Genomic DNA, 24,262 nt, shown 5'->3' with positions numbered 1-24,262 from the left:
AGAACAGCTGGGATTGGATGTGTGAGATGATACAAGGAAGGAGAAATAGACTTGTTTGGCCAGGCTGAGCGCAGAGTTGTAGGATGAATTTATAATGCCGGAAATCAGCACAGGTGCGCAATTTCCTCCACTGCCGTTTAACAGCCCGTGAACATCGCTGAAGATATCTGGTCTGTTTGGTGTGCCACGGTTGCCGTTGAGTGATTGATGTACGTTGCAGAGTGGAGGGTGCAGCTTTGTCAAGTATTTATTTTAGTGCCGAATTATACTGTAAAGCCACAAGGTTTGGACAAGAGAGGGATGAAATTTTGGAGAGCAGAGAATACAGTTGAGTGCAAAAGTCTGTGCGATCCAAGTCATTTAAATTCCTGCAAGTTAGCAGTTTTTTGGGGGCTTGCAAAGATGTAGTAGCTAGAGTAAGAGAGAAAGTTAGTAGATGGTGGTCAGAGAGAGGAAAGGGGAAGTTAAGGAAGTTTGAAATGGCACAGAGATTAGTGAAGACTAGGTCTATGGACTTCACAGTGGGTTGGAGATGTTGTTTACTGGGGCAGACCAAAAGAGATGGTAAGGGATAGAAGTTTAGAGGCAGCAGGCATGTTAGGATTATCAACGGGTATGTTGACGTCCCCTAAGATGAGAGAAGGGACATTACAAGAGAGAAAATGTGAAAGCCAGGCTTCAAAGTGGTCCAAAAATTGTGATGTTGGGCCAGGGGAGAAGAGGTGAATGGCATGAACTTCAAAAAGATGAGAAGGAAAGAGAAGGGGGTGAAGGAATGCAGTGAAATGTACTGTGTGGAGACAGGAAAATTCCTACTCCCCCTCCTTGCTTGTCTCCTGGTCTGGGAGTGTGACTGAAGTGCAGGCCACCATAGGACAGAGAGGCTACAGCAGTTGTGTTAGAGGAGGAAAGCCAAGTCTCAGTGAGGGCTAACAGGTAAGTGAACGTGAAATAAATAGGTCATGAATAGATGTAAGCTTATTGCATACAAAGCGTGCATTCCAAAAGGGCACAAGAGAATTGGGGTGTACTAACAGAGTTGCAGTTAATGAGGTTTAGAGGGTTACGTGGGCAAGGTGTATGAGGTGTCATTTGGGGTAGTGAATTGAGGGAAGCAGAGGGTTGACCTGGGTTAGGTCAGACATCCCCAGCTGCAAGAAGAAGAAATATGGTGAGCGAAAGAAGATGAGAATGTGTCTTATGCAAGTGTTTAAGTTTAGAATCAGTGAAGCCTGGCTGGCTGAGGGATGTGAGATAGGAATAGAGTTCATGTGTGTTGTAGATGGGTGAAGGTAGAAGAGAAGGAGAAATATGAATTGTCTGAGTGCTGTTTGTGAAAGGAAGAACTGTGACTTTAAGGAGAAGGGAGGAAAAGGTTAATGCAGACATTATAAAGTGCAGCATGTTTGCAGTTAATTTAGGGAGATTTAAATGCACTTGTTTCTGTGTTGTCCACTCCTTTGTCTAACTCCTTGTATTAACTCCCTACACTTATGAACTAACTGACTCCTTGTTATAACTCCCTACACTTATGAACTAACACACTCCTTGTTATAACTCCTTACACTTATGAACTAACATACTCCTTGTTATAACTCCCTACACTTATGAACTAACACACTCCTTGTTATAACTCCCTACACTTATGAACTAACACACTCCTTTTTATAACTCCCTACACTTATGAACTAACACACTCCTTGTTATAACTCCCTACACTTATGAACTAACACACTCCTTGTTATAACTCCTTACACTTATGAACTAGCACACTCCTTGTTATAACTCCCTATACTTATGAACTAACTCACTCCTTGTTATAACTCCCTACACTTATGAACTAACACACTCCTTGTTATAACTCCCTACACTTATGAACTAGCACACTCCTTGTTATAACTCCCTATACTTATGAACTAGCACACTCCTTGTTATAACTCCCTACACTTATGAAAACACTCCTTGTTATAACTCCCTATACTTATGAACTAACACACTCCTTGTTATAACTCCCTACACTTATGAACTAACACACTCCTTGTTATAACTCCCTATACTTATGAACTAACACACTCCTTGTTATAACTCCCTATACTTATGAACTAACACACTCCTTGTTATAACTTCCTATACTTATGAACTAACACACTCCTTGTTATAACTCCCTACACTTATGAACTAGCACACTCCTTGTTATAACTCCCTAAACTTATGAACTAACACACTCCTTGTTATAACTCCCTACACTTATGAACTAACACACTCCTTGTTATAACTCCTTACACTTATGAACTAACACACTCCTTGTTATAACTCCTTACACTTATGAACTAACACACTCCTTGTTATAACTCCCTACACTTATGAACTAACATACTTAGAGAAATACACATGCTGCACTAATGTCACAAGCAAGCTTGATGTCACAAGCTAAGGGTATACAATTTAAAGGTAATAACAGTCACATGATCCTAATTAGCAAAGGTCATACATTACAGCAGGATCAAACAAGGCCTGAGCAAACAATGCAGATGACACATTTCTTATCAAAATAGAAGACGGATAAAGAAAGTTTTTAGGTAATAAACACATACCAAAGATTTAAGATTTTTAGGGGGAAAAGGCAGCTATATTGTGTTATGCAGGGTTAAAATGGATTCTGTGCTTTCACACATACCTGGGAAAAGAGGAGAGAGAGAGAGTGCATTGTAAGCAGGGTTCCAAATAGGTTCCAATTACAGGTATATACCAGTTGCTGTGCTGTATATTATATATCCTTGTTATAACTCCCTACACTTATGAACTAACACACTTAGAAAAATGCACATGCTGCACTGATCTCACAAGCAAGCTAATGACTTTATAGAACATCTCTATGTTAGGGAGGCCTACCCCTCCATGAATCGGGGTTCTATACATTGTATTTTTGTTGATGCGGGGTTTGATAACCAGCCAAACAAATGAGTTGAATGATTTTTGTATCTTATGGAGTGTGGATGGGATTACTACTGATACTGCTTGCATTATAAACACTATTTGTGGAAGGGAAGCATCACTATTAATAAATGTTCTTCCAAACCAAAAAAATGTGTCACTTAATATTCTGAAAACTGCTTTGCTACTGTAGACTATTAGCTTGAAAAATAATAGTATTGTATTCTGTAATAATTAGGTTAAAGTTGTCCCTAAAATCTGTGCTTGAAATTGAGATTTGTATAGATACCAATTATTTTGGCAACTGTTACAGATACAGATTATGGTAATTTTACATCTTTTTATATGTGAGTGATGCTAATTTATGTTACCAAAACTGGAAACAAATATTATTATAAATAACAAAACTGACATTGATGATACGTAGTTGAGAACATCAGATACCTAAAATGCAAGTCCTATATGGAAACATTTAGTATGCAAGAACAGAAAAATACCATCCATGCACACCTATACATATCATTTCATTAATTTAATCTATCTATTATTGTCATCGAAGTGCCCTGATAGATTAAATGAATGAAATGTACATAGTCTATGTATTCCATACATACAGTGGTGACGACAAAGCCTAAGGGTTATTATGTTTTCAGGCTTTTAAAGGGATACTAAACCCATTTTTTTAATTTCATGATTCAGATAGAGCATGAGATTTTAAGCACCTTTCTAATTTACTCCTATTATAAATTTTTCTTTGTTCTCATGCTATCTTGATTTGAAAAAGCAGTACTGTAAGCTTTAGAGCCAGACCATTTTTTGTTCAGCACATGGGTAGCACTTGCTGATTTGTGGCTAAATGTAGCAAACCAATCAGCAGCTCTACCAAGGTGCTGAACTAAAAAATGGGCCGGCTCCTAACCTTTTATTACTGCTTTTTCAAATCAAGATAACATGAGAACAAAGAAAAATTGATAATAGGAGTAAATTAAAAAGTTGCTTAAAATTGCATGCTCTATCTGAATCATGAAAGAAAAAATGAGGGGTTAGTATCCCTTTAACCAAAATAAGATGTGAAGAATATGAACTTTCAGCGTATATTATCATTTGAAGCATAAGTGGCATTAACCTTGTTTCTTAGTTACTTCTTCTTCATCTCCAACTTCATCTTCAGTCACCTCGGAGCCAGTGGTATATCCCTCCTCTTCTGACAACAAGGACTGTTGCTTCTGAAGAAAGGTAAAAGCCTTGTCATTAAACACAGGTACAACAGGGCAAATGATATGCTTTACAAAAGTACTGAGAAGGTTATTTAAAAATGTAATTTGCTTAAGAATAAAATGGAACAAATTATACTGAAAAGGGTGTATTAAGTAAGTTATTTTTTTTTATTTTTTTTAAAAACATTCTAAAAAGGTAAAATAAAAAAATTAAAGATTAAAAAAGGTCCACAAAAGTTAAAATTAAAAACTTTCATTATTCAGACAGATCTTCAATTTAGTCTGTGATTTGCTGATGGCTGGATATTTTAAAAAATTTGTCAGATGAAAAAAAAAAATCTGCTGCACATTTCAAATTCAAAGTAAATTTGCATTGTCATTTTATTTTGTAATTCTATTATATTTAATAGTTATTTAAATAGAAATCTAGAATTACCTATTTTTTTTTTTTACTTAAAAACAAATGTATTTTTCTACAAAACATGGGCAACAGAGAAGCACGTACTTAGAATCAGTTAGAAAAAAAAAAAGGTTCACATGTTGCGAAAGAAAACACTTAAAGGGACACTGAACCCAAAATTTTTCTATCGTGATTCAGATAGAGCATGCAATTTTAAACAAATTTCTAATTTACTCCTAATATCAAATTATTTTCATTCTCTTAGTATCTTTATTTGAAATTCAAGAATGTAAGTTTAAATGCCGGCCCATTTTTGGTGAACACACTGTGTTGTTCTTGCTGATTGGTGGGTAAATTCACCTACCAATAAACAAGTGCTTTCCATGGTCCTGAACCAAAAAAATAGCTTAGATGCCTTATTTTTCAAATTAAGGCCTAGATTTGGAGTTTGGCGGTAGATGTGCTGTTAACGCTCCGCGGGCTTTTTTCTGGCCGCAGCATAAAATTAACTCTGGTATCGAGAGTTCAAAAAAATGCTGCGTTAGGCTCCAAAAAAGGAGCGTAGAGCATTTTTACCGCAAATGCAACTCTCGATACCAGAGTTGCTTACGGACGCGGCCAGCCTCAAAAACGTGCTCGTGCACGATTCTCCCATAGGAAACAATGGGGCTGTTTGAGCTGTAAAAAAACCTAACACCTGCAAAAAAGCAGCGTTCAGCTCCTAACACAGCCCCATTGTTTCCTATGGGGAAACACTTCCTACGTCTGCACCTAACACTCTAACATGTACCCCGAGTCTAAACACCCCTAACCTTACACTTATTAACCCCTAATCTGCCGCCCCCGCTATCGCTGACCCCTGCATATTATTTTTAACCCCTAATCTTCCGCTCCGTACAACGCCGCAACCTACGTTATCCCTATGTACCCCTAATCTGCTGCCCCTAACACCGCCGACCCCTATATTATATTTATTAACCCCTAATCTGCCCCCCTCAACGTAGCCGACACCTGCCTACACTTATTAACCCCTAATCTGCCGAGCGGACCTGAGCGCTACTATAATAAAGTTATTAACCCCTAATCCGCCTCACTAACCCTATAATAAATAGTATTAACCCCTAATCTGCCCTCCCTAACATCGCCGACACCTAACTTCAATTATTAACCCCTAATCTGACGACCGGAGCTCACCGCTACTATAATAAATGGATTAACCCCTAAAGCTAAGTCTAACCCTAACACTAACACCCCCCTAAGTTAAATATAATTTACATCTAACGAAATTAATTAACTCTTATTAAATAAATTATTCCTATTTAAAGCTAAATACTTACCTGTAAAATAAACCCTAATATAGCTACAATATAAATTATAATTATATTATAGCTATTTTAGGATTAATATTTATTTTACAGGCAACTTTGTATTTATTTTAACCAGGTACAATAGCTATTAAATAGTTAAGAACTATTTAATAGTTACCTAGTTAAAATAATAACAAAATTACCTGTAAAATAAGTCCTAACCTAAGTTATAATTAAACCTAACACTACCCTATCAATAAATTAATTAAATAAAATACCTACAATAAAACCTAACACTACACTATCAATAAATAAATTAAATACAATTTCTACAAATAACTACAATTACATAAACTAACTAAAGTACAAAAAATAAAAAAGAACTAAGTTACAAAAAAAAAAAAAATATTTACAAACATAAGAAAAATATTACAACAATTTTAAACTAATTACACCTACTCTAAGCCCCCTAATAAAATAACAAAGACCCCCAAAATAAAAAATTCCCTACCCTATTCTAAATTAATAAATGTAAAAGCTCTTTTACCTTACCAGCCCTGAACAGGGCCCTTTGCGGGGCATGCCCCAAGAAAATCAGCTCTTTTGCCTGTAAAAAAAACCATACAATACCCCCCCCCCAACATTACAACCCACCACCCACATACCCCTAATCTAACCCAAACCCCCCTTAAATAAACCAAACACTAAGCCCCTGAAGATCTTCCTACCTTGTCTTCACCATCCAGGTATCACCGATCCTTCCTGGCATCCGGTGCTGAAGAGGTCCAGAAGAGGCTCCAAAGTCTTCCTCCTATCCGGCAAGAAGAGGACATCCGGACCGGCAAACATCTTCTCCAAGCGGCATCTTCGATCTTCTTCCATCCGGTTCGGAGCGGGTCCATCTTGAATCAGCCGACGCGGATCCATCCTCTTCTTTCTGTGTCTCCCGACGAATGACGGTACCTTTAAGGGACGTCATCCAAGATGGCGTCCCTCGAATTCCGATTGGCTGATAGGATTCTATCAGCCAATCGGAATTAAGGTAGGAATATTCTGATTGGCTGATGGAATCAGCCAATCAGAATCAAGTTCAATCCGATTGGCTGATCCAATCAGCCAATCAGATTGAGCTCGCATTCTATTGGCTGTTCCGATCAGCCAATAGAATGCAAGCTCAATCTGATTGGCTGATTGGATCAGCCAATCGGATTGAACTTGATTCTGATTGGCTGATTCCATCAGCCAATCAGAATATTCCTACCTTAATTCCGATTGGCTGATAGAATCCTATCAGCCAATCGGAATTCGAGGGACGCCATCTTGGATGACGTCCCTTAAAGGAACCGTCATTCGTCGGGAGACGCCGGAAGAAGAGGATGGATCCGCGTCGGCTGATTCAAGATGGACCCGCTCCGCACCGGATGGAAGAAGATCGAAGATGCCGCTTGGAGAAGATGTTTGCCGGTCCGGATGTCCTCTTCTTGCCGGATAGGAGGAAGACTTTGGAGCCTCTTCTGGACCTCTTCAGCACCGGATGCCAGGACGGATCGGTGATACCTGGATGGTGAAGACAAGGTAGGAAGATCTTCAGGGGCTTAGTGTTAGGTTTATTTAAGGGGGGTTTGGGTTAGATTAGGGGTATGTGGGTGGTGGGTTGTAATGTTGGGGGGGGTATTGTATGTTTTTTTTTACAGGCAAAAGAGCTGAACTTCTTGGGGCATGCCCCGCAAAGGGCCCTGTTCAGGGCTGGTAAGGTAAAAGAGCTTTTAACTCTATTAATTTAGAATAGGGTAGGGCATTTTTTTATTTTGGGGGTCTTTGTTATTTTATTAGGGGGCTTAGAGTAGGTGTAATTAGTTTAAAATTGTTGTAATATTTTTCTTATGTTTGTAAATATTTTTTTATTTTTTGTAACTTAGTTCTTTTTTATTTTTTGTACTTTAGTTAGTTTATGTAATTGTAGTTATTTGTAGCAATTGTATTTAATTTATTTATTGATAGTGTAGTGTTAGGTTAATTGTAGGTAATTGTAGGTATTTTATTTAATTAATTTATTGATAGGGTAGTGTTAGGTTTAATTATAACTTAGGTTAGGATTTATTTTACAGGTAATTTTGTTATTATTTTAACTAGGTAACTATTAAATAGTTCTTAACTATTTAATAGCTATTGTACCTGGTTAAAATAATTACCAAGATGCCTGTAAAATAAATATTAATCCTAAAATAGCTACAATATAATTATAATTTATATTGTAGCTATATTAGGGTTTATTTTACAGGTAAGTATTTAGCTTTAAATAGGAATAATTTATTTAATAAGAGTTAATGAATTTCGTTAGATTTAAATTATATTTAACTTAGGGGGGTGTTAGTGTTAGGGTTAGACTTAGCTTTAGGGGTTAATCCATTTATTATAGTAGCGGTGAGCTCCGGTCGTCAGATTAGGGGTTAATAATTGAAGTTAGGTGTCGGCGATGTTAGGGAGGGCAAATTAGGGGTTAATACTATTTATGATAGGGTTAGTGAGGCGGATTAGGGGTTAATAACTTTATTATAGTAGCGCTCAGGTCCGCTCGGCAGATTAGGGGTTAATAAGTGTAGGCAGGTGTCGGCAACGTTGTGGGGGGCAGGTTAGGGGTTAATAAATATAATACAGGGGTCGGCGGGGTTAGGGGCAGCAGATTAGGGGTACATAAGTATAACGTAGGTGGCGGTCGGCAGATTAGGGGTTAAAAAATTTTAATCGAGTGGCGGCGATGTGGGGGGACCTCGGTTTAGGGGTACATAGGTAGTTTGTGGGTGTTAGTGTACTTTAGGGTACAGTAGTTAAGAGCTTTATGAACCGGCGTTAGCCCAGAAAGCTCTTAACTCCTGCTATTTTCCGGCGGCTGGAGTTTTGTCGTTAGAGCTCTAACGCTCACTTCAGAAACGACTCTAAATACCGGCGTTAGAAAGATCCCATTGAAAAGATAGGATACGCAATTGACGTAAGGGGATCTGCGGTATGGAAAAGTCGCGGCTGAAAAGTGAGCGTTAGACCCTATTTTGAGTGACTCCAAATACCGGCGGTAGCCTAAAACCAGCGTTAGGAGCCTCTAAACTCTAAATCTAGGCCAAAGAAAGCAAGAGAACGGAGAAAAAAATTATAATAGGAGTACATTAGAAAGTTGCTTAAAATTGCATGCTCTATCTGAATCACGAAAGAAAAAATTTGGGTTCAGTGTCCCTTTAAAAAAAATCTGTATGACCTCAACAAAGCAAGTTTGCTCTCTGCATGAATTTAGTTAACAAACCTAATAATAGCCTAAGGCATTGATAAAAAAAATGTTTTTATTTATTTATCTAGAACAGTTATTTATCTCCCTAGCTTACCAAATGAAATATAACTGCAAAAATCCATGATCCATTACGGTAGATCACATCATTGCCTGCAGATAATCATACATTTCTTACTGTTGTTTAGATAGATAGATAGATAGATAGATAGATAGATAGATAGATAGATAGATAGATAGATAGATAGATAGATAGATAGATGTCCTATTGGACTGACAATGCAAATAGTATACTAATTTACCAGTTCAAATGGCTGAAGGCATTGTTATGAAATTTGGCCCGTTGATAGTACTTTAGTAAGCCTATGATTAAGGTCATATTGTGGCTGAAATGCAACAGATATTTGACTGTATGCACATTATTTTAGTAGTTTTCTTATTTTGTATGTGTGTGTTAATTACGTTAATTGTTCCTAGGCAGGGCCGTCTTTAATATTGATTGGACCCTGGGTAAACATTTTCTTGGGCCCCACTCACACAGCACTGTCATGTGTGTCACGTGCACAGACCCGGGCCGCGCGTCTACCGCTTCTTCTGGCCAGCCGGGAAAACTATTTGTGGAAATTGCGGGCAGCGAGGGCTCAAGGGGCAGCTGCTTTGGGCCACACAACAAAGACTGGGCCCGGGGCAGCTGCCCCTTTTGCCTCACGTTAAAGACGGCCCTGTTCCTAGTATTTCATTTTTTGTTAGAATTAACGTGCTTTTTCGAAAAGCAAATTGAGCATCTACATTTCTCATACTTTAAAATATCAACGTAACAAGTATGGAATAATATTGCTGTCAAAAAGACAAGTGTGTGTGATTCTTTATCATTGTATATAAATTGGGACATACAAATACAAATCATTAATTACAAATACAATTAGTTTTAATTTTTTTTGGAAATACATTTTTGTTTTTTGGAAGTACAATATTTTTTTCTTTCTTGTAATTACACTTCCAGCATGTGTCAAAACCCTGTAAACATAAATGCTAGTCCCCATTTTGCTAAAGGAATTGTGATGTCACAGCAAGTGAGTTCAGCAGTTTGCCTGGAAACCAACTACTGCTTTGCTTTTAATTAAATGTGGAGAAATGGCTGAAAAACCCAGCACATCAGCATCATCTCAGGTAAACTTTTAAAGTGCATCATGTAACATAAAACATAGCTTAACATGTCAAAATTGATTATTCTCATTTGCATCATACAACACTATACAGATGAATATTGATTTTGATGTTTTAATTACAGTTTTCATGGTAGCAGAAAAACTGTAGCATGTGTTTTTTCAGAATATAAGGGCAAGATTACAAGTGATGCGCAACAGCGATTTTGTGATCTATTTTTCATCCGCTATTACAAGTCGTGAGCAATCACCATTGCACTTCCGCAACAGTCCTTTCCGCATGAATCCATACCGCGATCTAGGAGCTATTGTAAAGTGTTTTCTGAAACTAAAAGGTTTCACAAAATATAAAAAATACATTACAAAGTACACTTACACCCATAAACTACACATTAACTCCTAAACTGCCACCCCCACATCGCAAACCCCAAATAAAATTATTAACCCCTAAACTGCCATCCCCCAGATCGCAAACCCTAAATAAAATTATTAACCCCTAAACCGCCACCCCCCACATAACAAACCCTAAATAAAATTATTAACCCCATTAACTGCCACCCCCCACATCACAAAGTACCTAAATTATTAACCCCTAAACCGCTATCCCCCCACATAGCAAAGTACCTAAATAAATTATTAACCCCTCCCACATCACAAAGTAATTAAAATCTAAACCCCCTAACCTTACCTCAATTAATAAACCAATAAATTAATTAAAACATATTCTAACTACCTTAAAATAAATAAAAACTTACCTGTAAAATTAAAATATAACCTAAGCTTACCCTAACAAAAAAAACTAACATTACTTAAAAATAAAAAAAACAACATTAGAAAAAATAAAAAAATCTAACATAAATAAAAAACCTACATTACAAAAAAAAAAAAACTAACTAACTCATCCTATTGGCTGATTTGATTCGAATTTGAAGAATCAAATCAGCCAATAGGAATGGAAGGGTACAACAAAGAAGAAAACAGGCGGCTGCTGAGCTGCTGTATAAAAAGGTAGTTTATTCCAAATTAAAAATAAATGGTAGACAAAAAGCAAAAACCTTAAATATGACACAACAGACCAGGGAGGGAAACAGCAGACTTACATGTTTCGCGCAGACTAGCGCTTAATCATAAAAGCTGTTAGACAAGTGAAATCTGCTGTAGCACTTAAAGGGACAGAGCACCAATCAGAACACACTGTATCACAATCAAAATAGAAAACAGGTGTCACATAAATATAATACTTCAAAGTAAATGTCCGCAAAAAGTGCTACAGATCAGACAATAATAAAACATAACATAATAGATATACTTGTGAAGATATGCAATTTAGCGAAAAAAACCTGTATAATTAGAGATGAATAATATAACAATATATTGTGCACACATATGTGGAAAACTAACATATGTATACAAATTCAAAAATAGCCTCACATACAGTGTTTGCAAATTTTCTAATATAACAAAACTAGATATAACAACAGAATTTGACATTTATATATTCAATTAAGATAAAAAGGAGTGAGGAGAAGAAAAACAAACCAAGAAAAAAATCTTTATAATTGAAGAAAAACGCTGCCAATATGTTATCCAGATATCAGATAACCAAACGATCAAAATAGTTTACAAAATTCAAGAGATTGATCATCTTAAACTACAACATATTCTGAAATGATATAATATGTACACCAATATGCTAATATTTGTGGGATAAGAGCAAAAGTCATAAAAAGATGCGTTTATAGATAAGGAAATTCATACTAATATGAAGATATATGTACTAACATCTATTTACCAAAAACAACTTTTAGATCTAATCCACAAAATATCTCATATCCCACTCTAAGTTCATGCCTAAAGGTGACCGAGTTTTCAGCTTGTAGATCCAATATAATTCTTTTCTATCTAGAATCTTACATATATCACCCCCCCCCCTCCCCGATAAGGGGTTCTGGCTATATCTATAACCTTAATTTTCAACTTTGGTGTATTTGTAAGATGAAATAGATTAAAGTGTTTAGCTACTGCTGAGTCCTTATTGTAGTTTCTAATATCCCTGAGATGCTCTCTTGCCCGGTCTCTGAGGGTTCTACTCGACTGGCCTACGTATTGGATTCCACAAAGCTGGCAGTCCAAAAGGTAGACTATATAATCAGTGAGACATGTCGCATAGAAATCAATTTCAAAAGAATCACCAGTAACTTTACTGGAAAAGCTTTTAGTGAAATCCATGTTTTCACAAGTTAAGCAATTTGACAGATGTGCCCTGAAATTGCCAATACCTCTAAGCCAGGGGTCACCAACCTTTCGGATCTCAGGGACCACTATTCTCACAATTTTGAATCCCGTGGACCACTAACATGATTTTTTTTTTAAAGGTACAAACATATATATATATATATATATATATATATATATATACATACATACATACATACATACATACTGTACATAACTATTATAACCATAGCTAAGTTTACATTATGTATATATTTACACATTTTTAAGAATTATTTTTAGAATTAACTGACTGAATGACATAACTGAGAGAATACTTCCAAATGACAGATGAAGGGTAAGTGCCAACTTTTGAGCTGGAAACAGAGAGGCAGAACATGGGGAAAAAAGAACTATGTTTAAAAGGACTGCAAGATTTCCAAGTTTCCTCCCCAGTTAGGAATTATTCAAAACTACTTATGATCATGGACAGAAATTGGAGTCATGATGTAAGTCCATCTGAAGGAATTAGGAAAACTACTACAAAGAGACAGGTAAAGGAAAGAAATATACTTTATTTCCACTATTTTAAGCCAAGACTATAACAACCTCTGCTGGCTTTAGAATGGAAACATCTTTCTCTGATAAGCGTTCCGGGCAGGAGGAGTTAAAAATACAATCTAGCTAGGCAAGTTGCGTATTACTACGCAATGTGCGTAGGAAGATTGTAATTTAACTTCTCCTCTGTCGGTTTTCACTGATGTCCAGCTAGGCACTGATGTCCACCTGGCGTTTCGGTGTAATGAGGGTGACACCATCAGAGGAGATTAATTCCTGCTTGATGGTGTCAAGGACCACCAACATCTTCTTGTGGACCACCAGTGGTCCATGGACTAGTGGTTGGTGACCGATGCTCTAAGCCAGTTGCCATTTGACTGGGTATTAGATTTGACTAAACTCGGCGAAAGCTTGGAGGCTAATGTAGGTGGTTTCCTAGCAACAAATCTATACTCTTTTACATATGGCTGTAAGATCTCGTCACCCTTAAGTATGTGTAAATGTTTCCTAATAATAGCACATATTGAGTTATACTCGGGAGAAAACTGAGTAGAAAACTGAGTAATGGAAGGGTACCCCTATATAAAAGAGGTTCCGTGCATTCAATCTTCGGTGTGTGGCTGGAGACAACATGAAGAGGAGCTGCCTGTCAATGCTCTGAAGAGCACCACCAACGCTGACCTCGCAGAGGACTTCACAGCCGCTAACGGATTGAAGATATAAGATGGACCTCCGCCACCGGGATGAAGATAGAAGAAGGACCGCCGATGGTTGAAGATGGAATGCCTCCGGGATGAAGACGGAGCACCGCCCATCATCAGTGGTGAGTACCAAGTTAGGCTGTTTTTTTTTGGGGGGGGGGGGGGTTTAAGATTAGGGATTTTTTAATTTTCTATGGGCAGAAAAAGAGCTGAATTCTCAGCCAAATGTCCTTTTCAGGACAATGGGTAGTTTCGCTTTTTTTTAAGTTAGATTTTGTTTGGGGGGTTTGTAATGTTAGGGGTTAATTGTTTTATTTTATACAAAAGAGCTGTTAACTTTGGGGCAATGTCATACAAAGGGCCCTTTTAAGGGCTATTGGTAGTTTATTTTTAGAATGGGTTTTTTATTTTGGCTTTTTTTGGGGGGGTATTAGAATAGGAATATTTTTTTATGGTAATTTCATTTGTTATTTTTTGTAATTGAAGTTTTTTATTTTTAAGTAATGTCAGGTTTTTTATTTTTTGTAATTTAGGTTTTTTATTTTTAAGTAATGTTAGTTTTTTTGTTAGGGTAAGCTTAAGTTATATTTAAATTTTACAGTAAGTTTTTATTTATTTTAAGATAGAATATGTTTTAATTAATTTATGGGTTTATTAATTGGGGTTAGGTTAGGGGGGTTTCGATTTTAATTACTTTGCAATGTGGGGGCTGGTTGGTGGTTTAGGGGTTAATAGTATTAATTATGTAGTTTGCAATGTGGGGGGATTGTGGTTTAGGGGTTAATAGTATTATTTAGTGTTTGCAATGTGGGGGGATAGCGGATTAGGTGTTATTAGGCATGGGGCTTATGGTAGGGTATCCGTTTTTTTTCACTTTTTTGCCCATTTCACGAGTAGATGTTTTTTCCGCATTGATTTATATAGGAGAACACATGCACTCCCACACCAAAACTCCGCTAGCGATGTTTGTGTTTTTCGGCCTACAGCTAAGTAAAAACGTATTTTTTTCCACCCGAGAATCGCTAAAACCATATCGTTAGCTGTGTTTTTGCTGACGGTAAATTTAGATTTGACACACAACTTGTAATCTGGCCCTAAGTATTTTATGTTGTCATTTACCATACAACATGCTTTAACATGCCAAAAGTGCTTATTCTGCCTTGTTTTTTTACAATAATGTATTAAGGAATATTGATTTTGTTAGCCATTCTTCCACATTTAGTTGAAAGCAAAAGACTGCTGTGACTTACATGCTGTAAGTCTAATAAAAAAATAATAATATCTACTGTATATTATATTGTCCTTCCAAAAAACAAAATTGTACTTCCATTACAATAATTGTATTTTTAATTAAAGATTTGTATTCTAAAAAAAGTTTGTGTGTCAAAAAAAATAAACTTAGACAACGAGAAACCTTTTGGATTTTCAAATTAAAAACCTTGTTTCCGGATGGTTTAAATGCCAACCTTGATTTGGCAGCCTTCAATTAAGGTCTCTCGAAATCTGGAAATTTAATCCCTCTCAATATAAACTACTTTAGATTCCACTATCTCGAATCCTATATCCATTAGATCAAAACCCAATCAACTGAAGCACATGTTTTTACAAATAAGTTCAGAAGCATTCACTTTTTACATATTTCAAACATCAACATTCACACATCATCATAGTTAGCAGATTACAATTAATGAAATACACATATACATATATACTTTTAAGCCTTTCTTTATATTATTCATATTACCATGAACGTCTCCCTTATATCAGACACACCCTTGTGGTAAATACCATTAACAAGGATTTGGTCTCAAGATCTCCCAATTAGCTCAACCTAGAACTGATAGACTCAAATATCCGCCCAACATTACTTAGAAGCACTATCAGCTTCACATCCACTGCTTCTATTTTTTGAAAAAAACTAGCAACATTTGTGGACCAACACTATTTGGTCTGCATTAAAGATTTCCAGTAGGGCAGTCCCATACAAACAATTTAATCAGGCTTCAACCATTCTCTTTAGAACTGATAAGGTCACGATTCTCATTACCTGATCAAGATCTCTCATTCCACGAATATTTCTATACACTCACTACTTTCATGCACATGGGTCCTAATTTTTATGCACATTGGCTTCATACAATAATGATCCTCTACTTTATCTTTTTCTCGACACTATATGATCGATATGGTTATTATAATATTATATATACATTCTTTAAAAATGGTTTTCATAGATGCATACCACATTTTATCTTTACATTAGCTAAATTTTCCATTAGCAATCTATTGTGACATCACACATCAACTTTCACATATATACACACTATCTTAGACATGCATTACATGTTCATTCAAGACTAGGATCGCTTACACAATCACTAAACTATATAAGAATTTTTACAACATAGGTTCACATAGCGTTTAGCCAAATAAGTCCAACAGTGGTCATATAGGAGAATAGCAACATTTGTTCACATATATGAGAACAGACATAGGGGTTTGTTCTGATCAAATCAAAAGTCCGTAGACACTATAGATCCATCTCATTCTATTTATCATGTTCAAATATCATAGGAATCCCATAGTAATATAGCTAAATTACGTTATCAACTTCCATTTATTGAAGAGGAATCCGTACCAATTCCACTCTTTCCTCACACAATCTGCAAACTCTCAGATTAGAATATTTTTTATATATTTTAAAAATTAATATATTATACACTTTTTAATAAAAATTGCCATTACATTGTGTGGTACATTTTTCCGTTTTTTAGGCTAGGGCCGGGAAATCCCACCTTTTCTGTAAATCACACACCTTCAGCAATAGATACTCTATACCTTTATTATCAATTTAATATCAATAAAATATCTCTTTAGGTTCTCTTTAACAAATCTTTACAGACTCAAACCGAAAACAACAAAATTTGTTTACCTTTTCTAAAATGGAAAACACCACAACTTGGTTTTTTAATTTTTTAGTGTGTAAGTGTTTTTATTCTAACATACACACGAACTATATAGATTATAAAACATCATGTTTTCTTTTGTTGATGCTAGAAAAAACAGCTATACCTTTACTACATGCAAGATATGACTAATATGGATAACAAAACTCCAGGTTCTTTTCTTCCCCCTTTTTCATTTTATTTTTGAGCTCAGACAAAACAGTTGAATTAAATCTTTTATACCAGTCTGTTATGGGTTAACTCACATTTGAATTTCTAATCAGGGACAATTACACTCATCGTATCAACTAAGCTATTATTGCTTACTCTAGGTGCTTTGACAACTTCCGTTTTTTAATACACACCTGTATATAAGGTTTTTACTTTGTAACAATTGTATCCATTATTTCATGCCTGAGGAAACGACCGGTTACGGTCGAGAAACGCGTAGCGGTACTTTATATGGAATAAATATCTTTTAACTTACACGGAGGTTGTCCTTTTTGCTTTTACCGGCAATTTGCAAGGGTCAAGGTGTCACACTTAACCTGCAGTGTGAATCTAACACAGCAATATCACGTTGGCTAAGAAAGTGAGCGATCCGACACAGGAGTCAGACAGAATCACTCGACCTGCATACAGACGCAGTTTACCACAGACATCAGTGTACTAACCACTGTGAGTGTTAGCCGGCTTGTCAGCACCGGTCACAGTACGGTGCATTTCCATTTGGTAAGCATTTTTGATTCATTTTACCTTGAAGTTGTCTCAAACATATTACGCTATGTGGCGCCCTCTTTCTCAACTTAAATTTAGATTTGTACGATTTGTATGTCAAAATGTATAAACAATGATAAAGAATCACACACGCCTTTTTGACAGCAATCTTATTCTATGAACAAGTCTTTACATATAACATAATTGATAAACTGATTTCACACATGAGCAATAAATGCATTGTGTGTTATAAATGTCATATTTTCATTAATTAAACCCTGGAATTTCACTCCTTTTATGCTTTTGGGTAAAAATGTAAACTTTAGAACTAAACTTTTTTTTTAATTGATACACAGTCATAGAAGACTAAATCTTAATTAATTCTTACTTACCAGCTGTAGACTGAAGTTTTTTAGAGAAAGAAACTGACCAACAGGAAGAAAAACAGAAAGGAACTACATAAATGACTCAATAACAAAAGAGATTAAAGTACTGTGCACAACACAGGAAAGGAAAGAAACAGAATAAGTATATTACAATACTACTATAGTAAAAACTACTATAGGCCCAATATTATTGGCCTAAAGTAAATACCACTGTCCTTCCCAGAACCTATTTATTGGGCACACCACCCAGCTAATGTTTCTGACTTCCCGGCTAATATGTAAGACAAAATTAAGCTAAAATTAGCCATTATTACATTTGTTTTGTTCAATGTTTTTTGCACAAATTACCATTAAACTATGTTAAATTATTTAATGAATTTGTGCTTCACATAGTTTAAGTAACATTTATAAATAACAGAACATTTTAAAATATTATAAATGACTATACTGCCGCCACTCAGCCACCTCTTAATGCCACCCAGGTACTTTGTAATACCACCAATCTGACACAATTTTCTTTGGAGAACAATGTATATTATAAGAGAAGAGTCAGACATGATGACTCAATAAAATGATAAACCGATATGAATATATTTTCGTGCCAACATTTTTTTTCCATTCTACGGAAGAAAAAACTCATAAGATAATTTATTGGAATAATTACGGACTTGAGGGGTAAAGGTTTAGTTTATCCTTGGAGTAGATACTCCTAGTGGTCTTTATGGCACATCTTCCTATATATACACACCTTTTGCCATGTTTACAGTAGTTCTCGTGCAGCCAAAGTAAAATTTTATGTAAGATGGCAAATGTATTGTAGATATTGTCTTGGGGCGGGGGTGGAGAAAGCCAGACCCAAAATAAACCAAATGTGTACAAGAGAGGTGCTTTATATACCATTACAGTGATATTATATCAATCTAATATTTATACCTTAGACTTTGGCCACAAGTACAAAATGTATATGTATAAATGTGCTTTAAACTGTTAAAGTGAAGGTAAACTTTGATGAATGAAAGCCCATTTTTTAAAAATACTATTAAAAACAGGGGCACTTTCATTCATCAAAGTTTAGAAAGCAGCCGTTTTGATAAAAAAATTTGCCTTTGTTTTTTTCACAGCCAGAGCAGCTTCCCCCACCCAGAGATCCTCTCTTCACATGTCATCAATGACTAATCCGGCTTCCTCCAATCACGGCATAACCTCAGTCAATGACTCCCCTGGGGGGAAATCCGTGATTGGAGGAAGCCGGATAAGTCATTGATGACATGTGAAGAGAGGATCTCCGGGTGGGGGAAGCTGCTCTGACTGTGAAAAGAACAAAGGTAAGTTTTTAATCAAAACGGCTGCTTTCTAAACTTTGATGAATGAAAGTGCCCTTGTTTTTAATAATATTTTTAAAAAACGAGCTTTCATTAATTAAAGTTTACCTTCACTTTAAGTATCTTTTTTATTTTTGTAATTTGTGTCAATGACGGAACTATTTGATAAAAACAGAGCACTGCTCATAAGGAGACAGCACATCTTGTCAAGTATAAGTCAGTGGTTCTCAGATCCAGTCCTTAATTAACCATAACTTCCAGTATAGTCATTTGTGTCCTCTGAGGCGGGGCATTTTAAAACGTGCTACAATTTTTTTTGTTTTAATGCAGAAGTTTCTGGGCTAATTTATTTGATTTTTTTTTTGTGTTTGTGAGGTGTGATACTATCCACTAACTGAGCGAAAAGAATACGGTTTATCAGCTATTCAATAAACAGTCACAAAGGGACCAGTTCCGCACAGTTATGCACTTCATGTTTGTCTCAAACTCAGAATAAACAACTTTAACATCTTCTAATAGAACTCTTTCATATTCATGACACACATTTTTAGTTTTAGTATTTCTCTCTGAGCTGACCAGTGTCTTTTGTTTCTGCCCCACCAGTGCTCATGAAACGAAATCCTTGAAATCTGGTCTGTTAAAGGAACTTTAGGAGTGAAGTAAAGAAACACTAATTTAACCCTTTGAATGCTAACGATGGCTCTGAGCCGTCACAGAGTTTCCCACTCTGGTGCTAATGACGGCTTAGCGCCGTCACTAGCACTCTCCCACCTTGAGGGAGATCTGGGGGCTCCCACCCCGGCGATCGTGCCTGTAGAGTGACAGGCATCGCCGGGGCTTTCCGTTTTGCGTGGTGACGTCACGCGTAATAACGTGATGACGTCACAGCGCAACGTTATTTATACTTAACAATGTTAATATATACCAGTAGTTTACGACAATGCTATTATGGATATAACAACCTAATTGTAGGACATTCAACTTACAGCACTGAATTCTCCGGTTTTCTGTCCACACCATGCATTTGGCTCTAGAAGGGCATCACATTCAAGACTTTTATCCTGATTTAAAAGAATTCCTGAGTCTCTGCAGAGCACAAAATTGGAAAGCTATGCGCATTAAAGTTAACAATGCTTATCAAAAACAAGAAACTTCTATAGCACTTTATTGTAAGATATTCTAATTAGGTTCTTACCCATTTAGGTCTTTACAAAAAGGCACAGCTATTATGTCTCTGCGCTGAAGAAGGTCAGAAAGCACTTTAAATGAAGGGCTTTGAGTCATATCTTCTTCACCACCTCCTCCTGGCATACCTATAACATGGTCCCTCACCTTACAACCCTAAAGTCCAAAAAAATTACAACTAAAATGAAACAGGTTTCTGGAACAGAGGCAGACATGTTTTATAACATTAGTCAATACATTACTCTATGAATAAACACTGTAGCCCATTTTTTATATATTGGTTGTTATATAAAGTCATATATAATATTTGTATAGCTAAAAGTACAATTTAAATTTGCTCGACTGTTCAAGGGCCAGTAAAGTCAAAATTAAATTTTTATGGTTCAAATGGAGCATGCAATTTATTAATCTTTCCAATATACTTATATTATCTATTTTGATTTGTTCTCTTGATATCTTTTGTTGAAAAGGATACCTAGGTAGGCTCAGAAGCTGCAATTGACTACAGGGAGCTAGCTGTTGATTGGTATCTATACATATGTGTATCTTATCATTGGTTAATCCAATTATATAAACTAGCTCCCAGAAGAGCACTGTTGCTCCTTCAATAAAGGATACCAAAAGAATGAAGCACATAAATTGGAAAGTTGATTAAAATTAAAAGTTCTATCTGAATCATGAATGAAATTTTTTGGGTTTCATGTCCCTTTCAGTGTTAAACCCTGTTTTTCCGGTTCTTGTAACATTGGTTTGCTTGAACAATTTAATTTGAAGGTTTTGTGTGCACCTTCTGACTGGAAACGCTGTAAATTTGAAGAAAACTGACATAGTATTTCTTGGAGCATTGAATATAAACAACTAAACCTACAGGGAAAAAACACTGCACAAAGTTTTATGAAAGCTGGCTTGCAGAGTTAATAGGTATTATTGTCTAGTAGGTGCTTTTTTGTCTGGTTAACAAACAACATTGGACATATACCTTTGGAATCTGAGCGGGATCAAATCGAAGAACTTTTTGGTTGCAGCATGGGTAGATTCCAGTTACTGACGAACTAAGGGAAGTTGCTGAATTGGGATAGATTGCAGGCTCCGGGTGATACTGGCAATGTGACAGCTCACAGCATAGGAATGACTGGGATATGCAAAACAAACAGCAAAATAAACATTGTTCTTAAATAGTGCATCACTTATATCACATTTCAGTATAAAGTGAACATAACTGCTTCTTTAATGTATGTTACTTGTGTCACACTGATAAAGAATGCAGACGTAAAAGTAAAAGGGCTGTGTTTACATTCTCATTCTTAAACACTGAACAATACTGAAATACTTTAGAAACATAAAGTGACCTTTTACACGTCAAGAAGACTTGGGACTGTGCACAGCATTAATAAAATGATATCTGGGTGCTACATTTTCACAAAGGCCTTGCAAGCAAACAACACAGAAACCATCACACTGTAATGACAAAGCTACCAGCTACTATTATTCGTAAAGTGGAATAACACCCACAAACCGTGGTCAGGAAGCCCCCAAAAGTTAATATTATGACTTTATTATGACTTTATTAATAAATAAACTTGTCACTCTTTCATGACAGAATGTTGGTTTTATTTATATGATTTAGGATTTCCCATATTTTTAAGCGCTAGAGTGGCTTGCATTAATTAGTATGTTACTGCAGATCACCATTTTATTTATTTATTTATAAAATATATTTTACCAGGAAGGATACATTGAGATTTCTCTTGTTTTCAAGTATTTCCTGGGTCCACAAAACACAACATTGCATTGATACAATAGGGTACACTAAAATACAAAAACAACAATAATACACAATATACGCAAAATTTAACATAGAACAGGTAGGAAATATACAATCAACCATGACAGGTGCATTCTGTTTTGAGATATGTAGAGAGGGATCTCTTAAAGGATATTAGGCTTGGGAAAGGTTTGAAAGTGTGCGGGAGGTTGTTCCATAATTGTGGTGCTCTGTAGGAAAAGAAAGATCGAGTTGCTTTCTTTTTGTATTGAGGCAAGCTAAATAATGTACTGGTACTGGATCGGAGGTTATAGGAGGTGGGAATAGCCGGGGAGAGCATTCTGCTCAGGTAGGATGGGAGCTTCCCAGAAAAGCTCTTAAACACAAGGCAGGAAAGATGGAGGGTGCGTCTGGATTCCAGCGACAGCCAGTTTAGTTCTTTTAGCATGTCACAATGGTGGGTCCTGTAGTTACATTGTAGCACAGAGCGGCAGAACGAGTTATACAATGTATTAAGTTTATTAAGGTGAGTTTGCGGTGCAGGTGCGTATACTATATCCCCATAATCCATGATTGGCATAAGCATTTGCTGTAGAATCTTTTCCTTTACTGTAGGGCTGAGGCAGGATTTGTTTCTGTGCAGGGCACCTAGTTTTGGATAAAGTTTAGAGGCAAGTTTTTCTATGTGAAGGCCAAAAGATAGATTGGGGTCTAACAACATACCCAAGTATTTAAAAGGGTGGACTGTGGTCAGTGTGCAATTTGATTTTGGTTTGTGTAATTTAGGTCCCGTTCCAAAGATCATTGTGACAGTTTTGTCAGTGTTTAGGAAGAGTTTGTTTTTGAGATCCACTTTTCTACCTCTGTGAACTGGTCTTGGAGCACTGCTTCAAGCTGCGGCAGATCGGAATTGTTTGCATAGATTACTGTGTCATCTGCGTACATGTGTACAGTTGAGGGTTTGCAGACATTAGGCAGATCATTTATAAATAATGTGAATAGTAGGGGGCAGAGAATGGAACCTTGGGGAACACCACACGCGACTGGGAGAGGGAGGAAGTCGCTGTCAGAAATGGAGACATATTGTGATCGGTCTGATACATATGATCGAAACCAGGTTAGCGGAGGATCACCAATACCTGAGTTTTTTAGTTTGAGCAGTAGTATGTCGTGGTCTACTGTGTCAAAGGCCTTTGCAAAATCAAGTAAAATAGCTCCAGTTAGGTCTCCTTGTTCCATGCCAGTTGATATTATATTGGATGTTGTTATTAAGATAATAGGCTACATATTCTAGCAGTGGGGGCTTCTATGGAGCCTTGTTGTGCACTACAAGTTACAAATGGCAGTCATATGACCGCTAATATTTAACCTCTCTTCTACTTCTGAGGTGGTGGCGATAAATCACCTAAACTCACTTGTTCAGGGGGTTTGACTGGTCGCGCAAGAGCAGGAGGCAGTGCTGTCCAAGAAAATACTTGTGCAATAGTAAGTACTGTACAGGCAGCAGGCATACTGTGTCTGTCCGTCACTTAGTACGCATATTAATTCTTTACAAATGGACAATTTAAATGTATTTATTTTTTTGTATTCAAGACAAAACAATTAAACATTAACCACTTGGTTCCTGAATGTGCAACATTATTAAGGCACAATTTTAACTTAAAATTATGCATATGATGGCATTTTGGTACCTGGATATTGTTGGCTTGCATACAGACTAGGTGAGTTTCTGGATATAATATTCTCTTTGCTTTGCATTATTGTCTACTCTTTTACCACCAGGATGTCTGCTTAATACTATACTGAATGTCTTTGACCCGTTTTGACTCTGATTCTGTATAAAATGGCTGCAGTCATTTATTTGACTGAATGCTTGTGTAAGTCCTATGGTCAGGCTGACCTTGATCCTTTACCTGTGTTTACCTTTCCTGATTCTTTCTTGTGACTTCCATTCAATTGCTCCCAAACAGAAACTCCATTACAGCTATTTTTTATCTCCTTTGCTAGGCAGGTCAGGATTTGGGGTTTGTCATGTAACCATCCAACTCCAACCTGATGGTACAACTTTAAAATAGACCTTTGCCCCAATTGGCACTAGGACAAGATTCTGTTAAGCACTGTGGTAATCTGGTTGAGAATCACTACTTTTATTGTCAAATCCTAGCATG

General features: G+C 36.4%; 1 protein-coding gene across 1 annotated transcript in view; it reads right to left on the bottom strand.

Annotated features, from left to right (window-relative positions):
* SANBR (SANT and BTB domain regulator of CSR) overlaps nucleotides 1–24,262 on the bottom strand; it is a 168,331-nt gene that overhangs the window by 36,414 nt on the left and 107,655 nt on the right. Inside the window, exons 12-16 of the mRNA XM_053712047.1 lie at nucleotides 21,309–21,461; nucleotides 20,340–20,485; nucleotides 20,131–20,230; nucleotides 17,829–17,861; nucleotides 4,061–4,160 (exon numbers count right to left, since the gene is read on the bottom strand). Coding sequence (XP_053568022.1) covers nucleotides 4,061–4,160; nucleotides 17,829–17,861; nucleotides 20,131–20,230; nucleotides 20,340–20,485; nucleotides 21,309–21,461 — 532 coding nt within the window. The remainder of the gene's footprint in view (nucleotides 1–4,060; nucleotides 4,161–17,828; nucleotides 17,862–20,130; nucleotides 20,231–20,339; nucleotides 20,486–21,308; nucleotides 21,462–24,262) is intronic.

The sequence above is a fragment of the Bombina bombina genome, chromosome 4 (genome assembly GCF_027579735.1).
Source record: "Bombina bombina isolate aBomBom1 chromosome 4, aBomBom1.pri, whole genome shotgun sequence".
NCBI lineage: Eukaryota > Metazoa > Chordata > Amphibia > Anura > Bombinatoridae > Bombina > Bombina bombina.
Note: the sequence above shows the minus strand (reverse complement) of the source record. Positions and strands in the feature narration are given on the sequence as shown.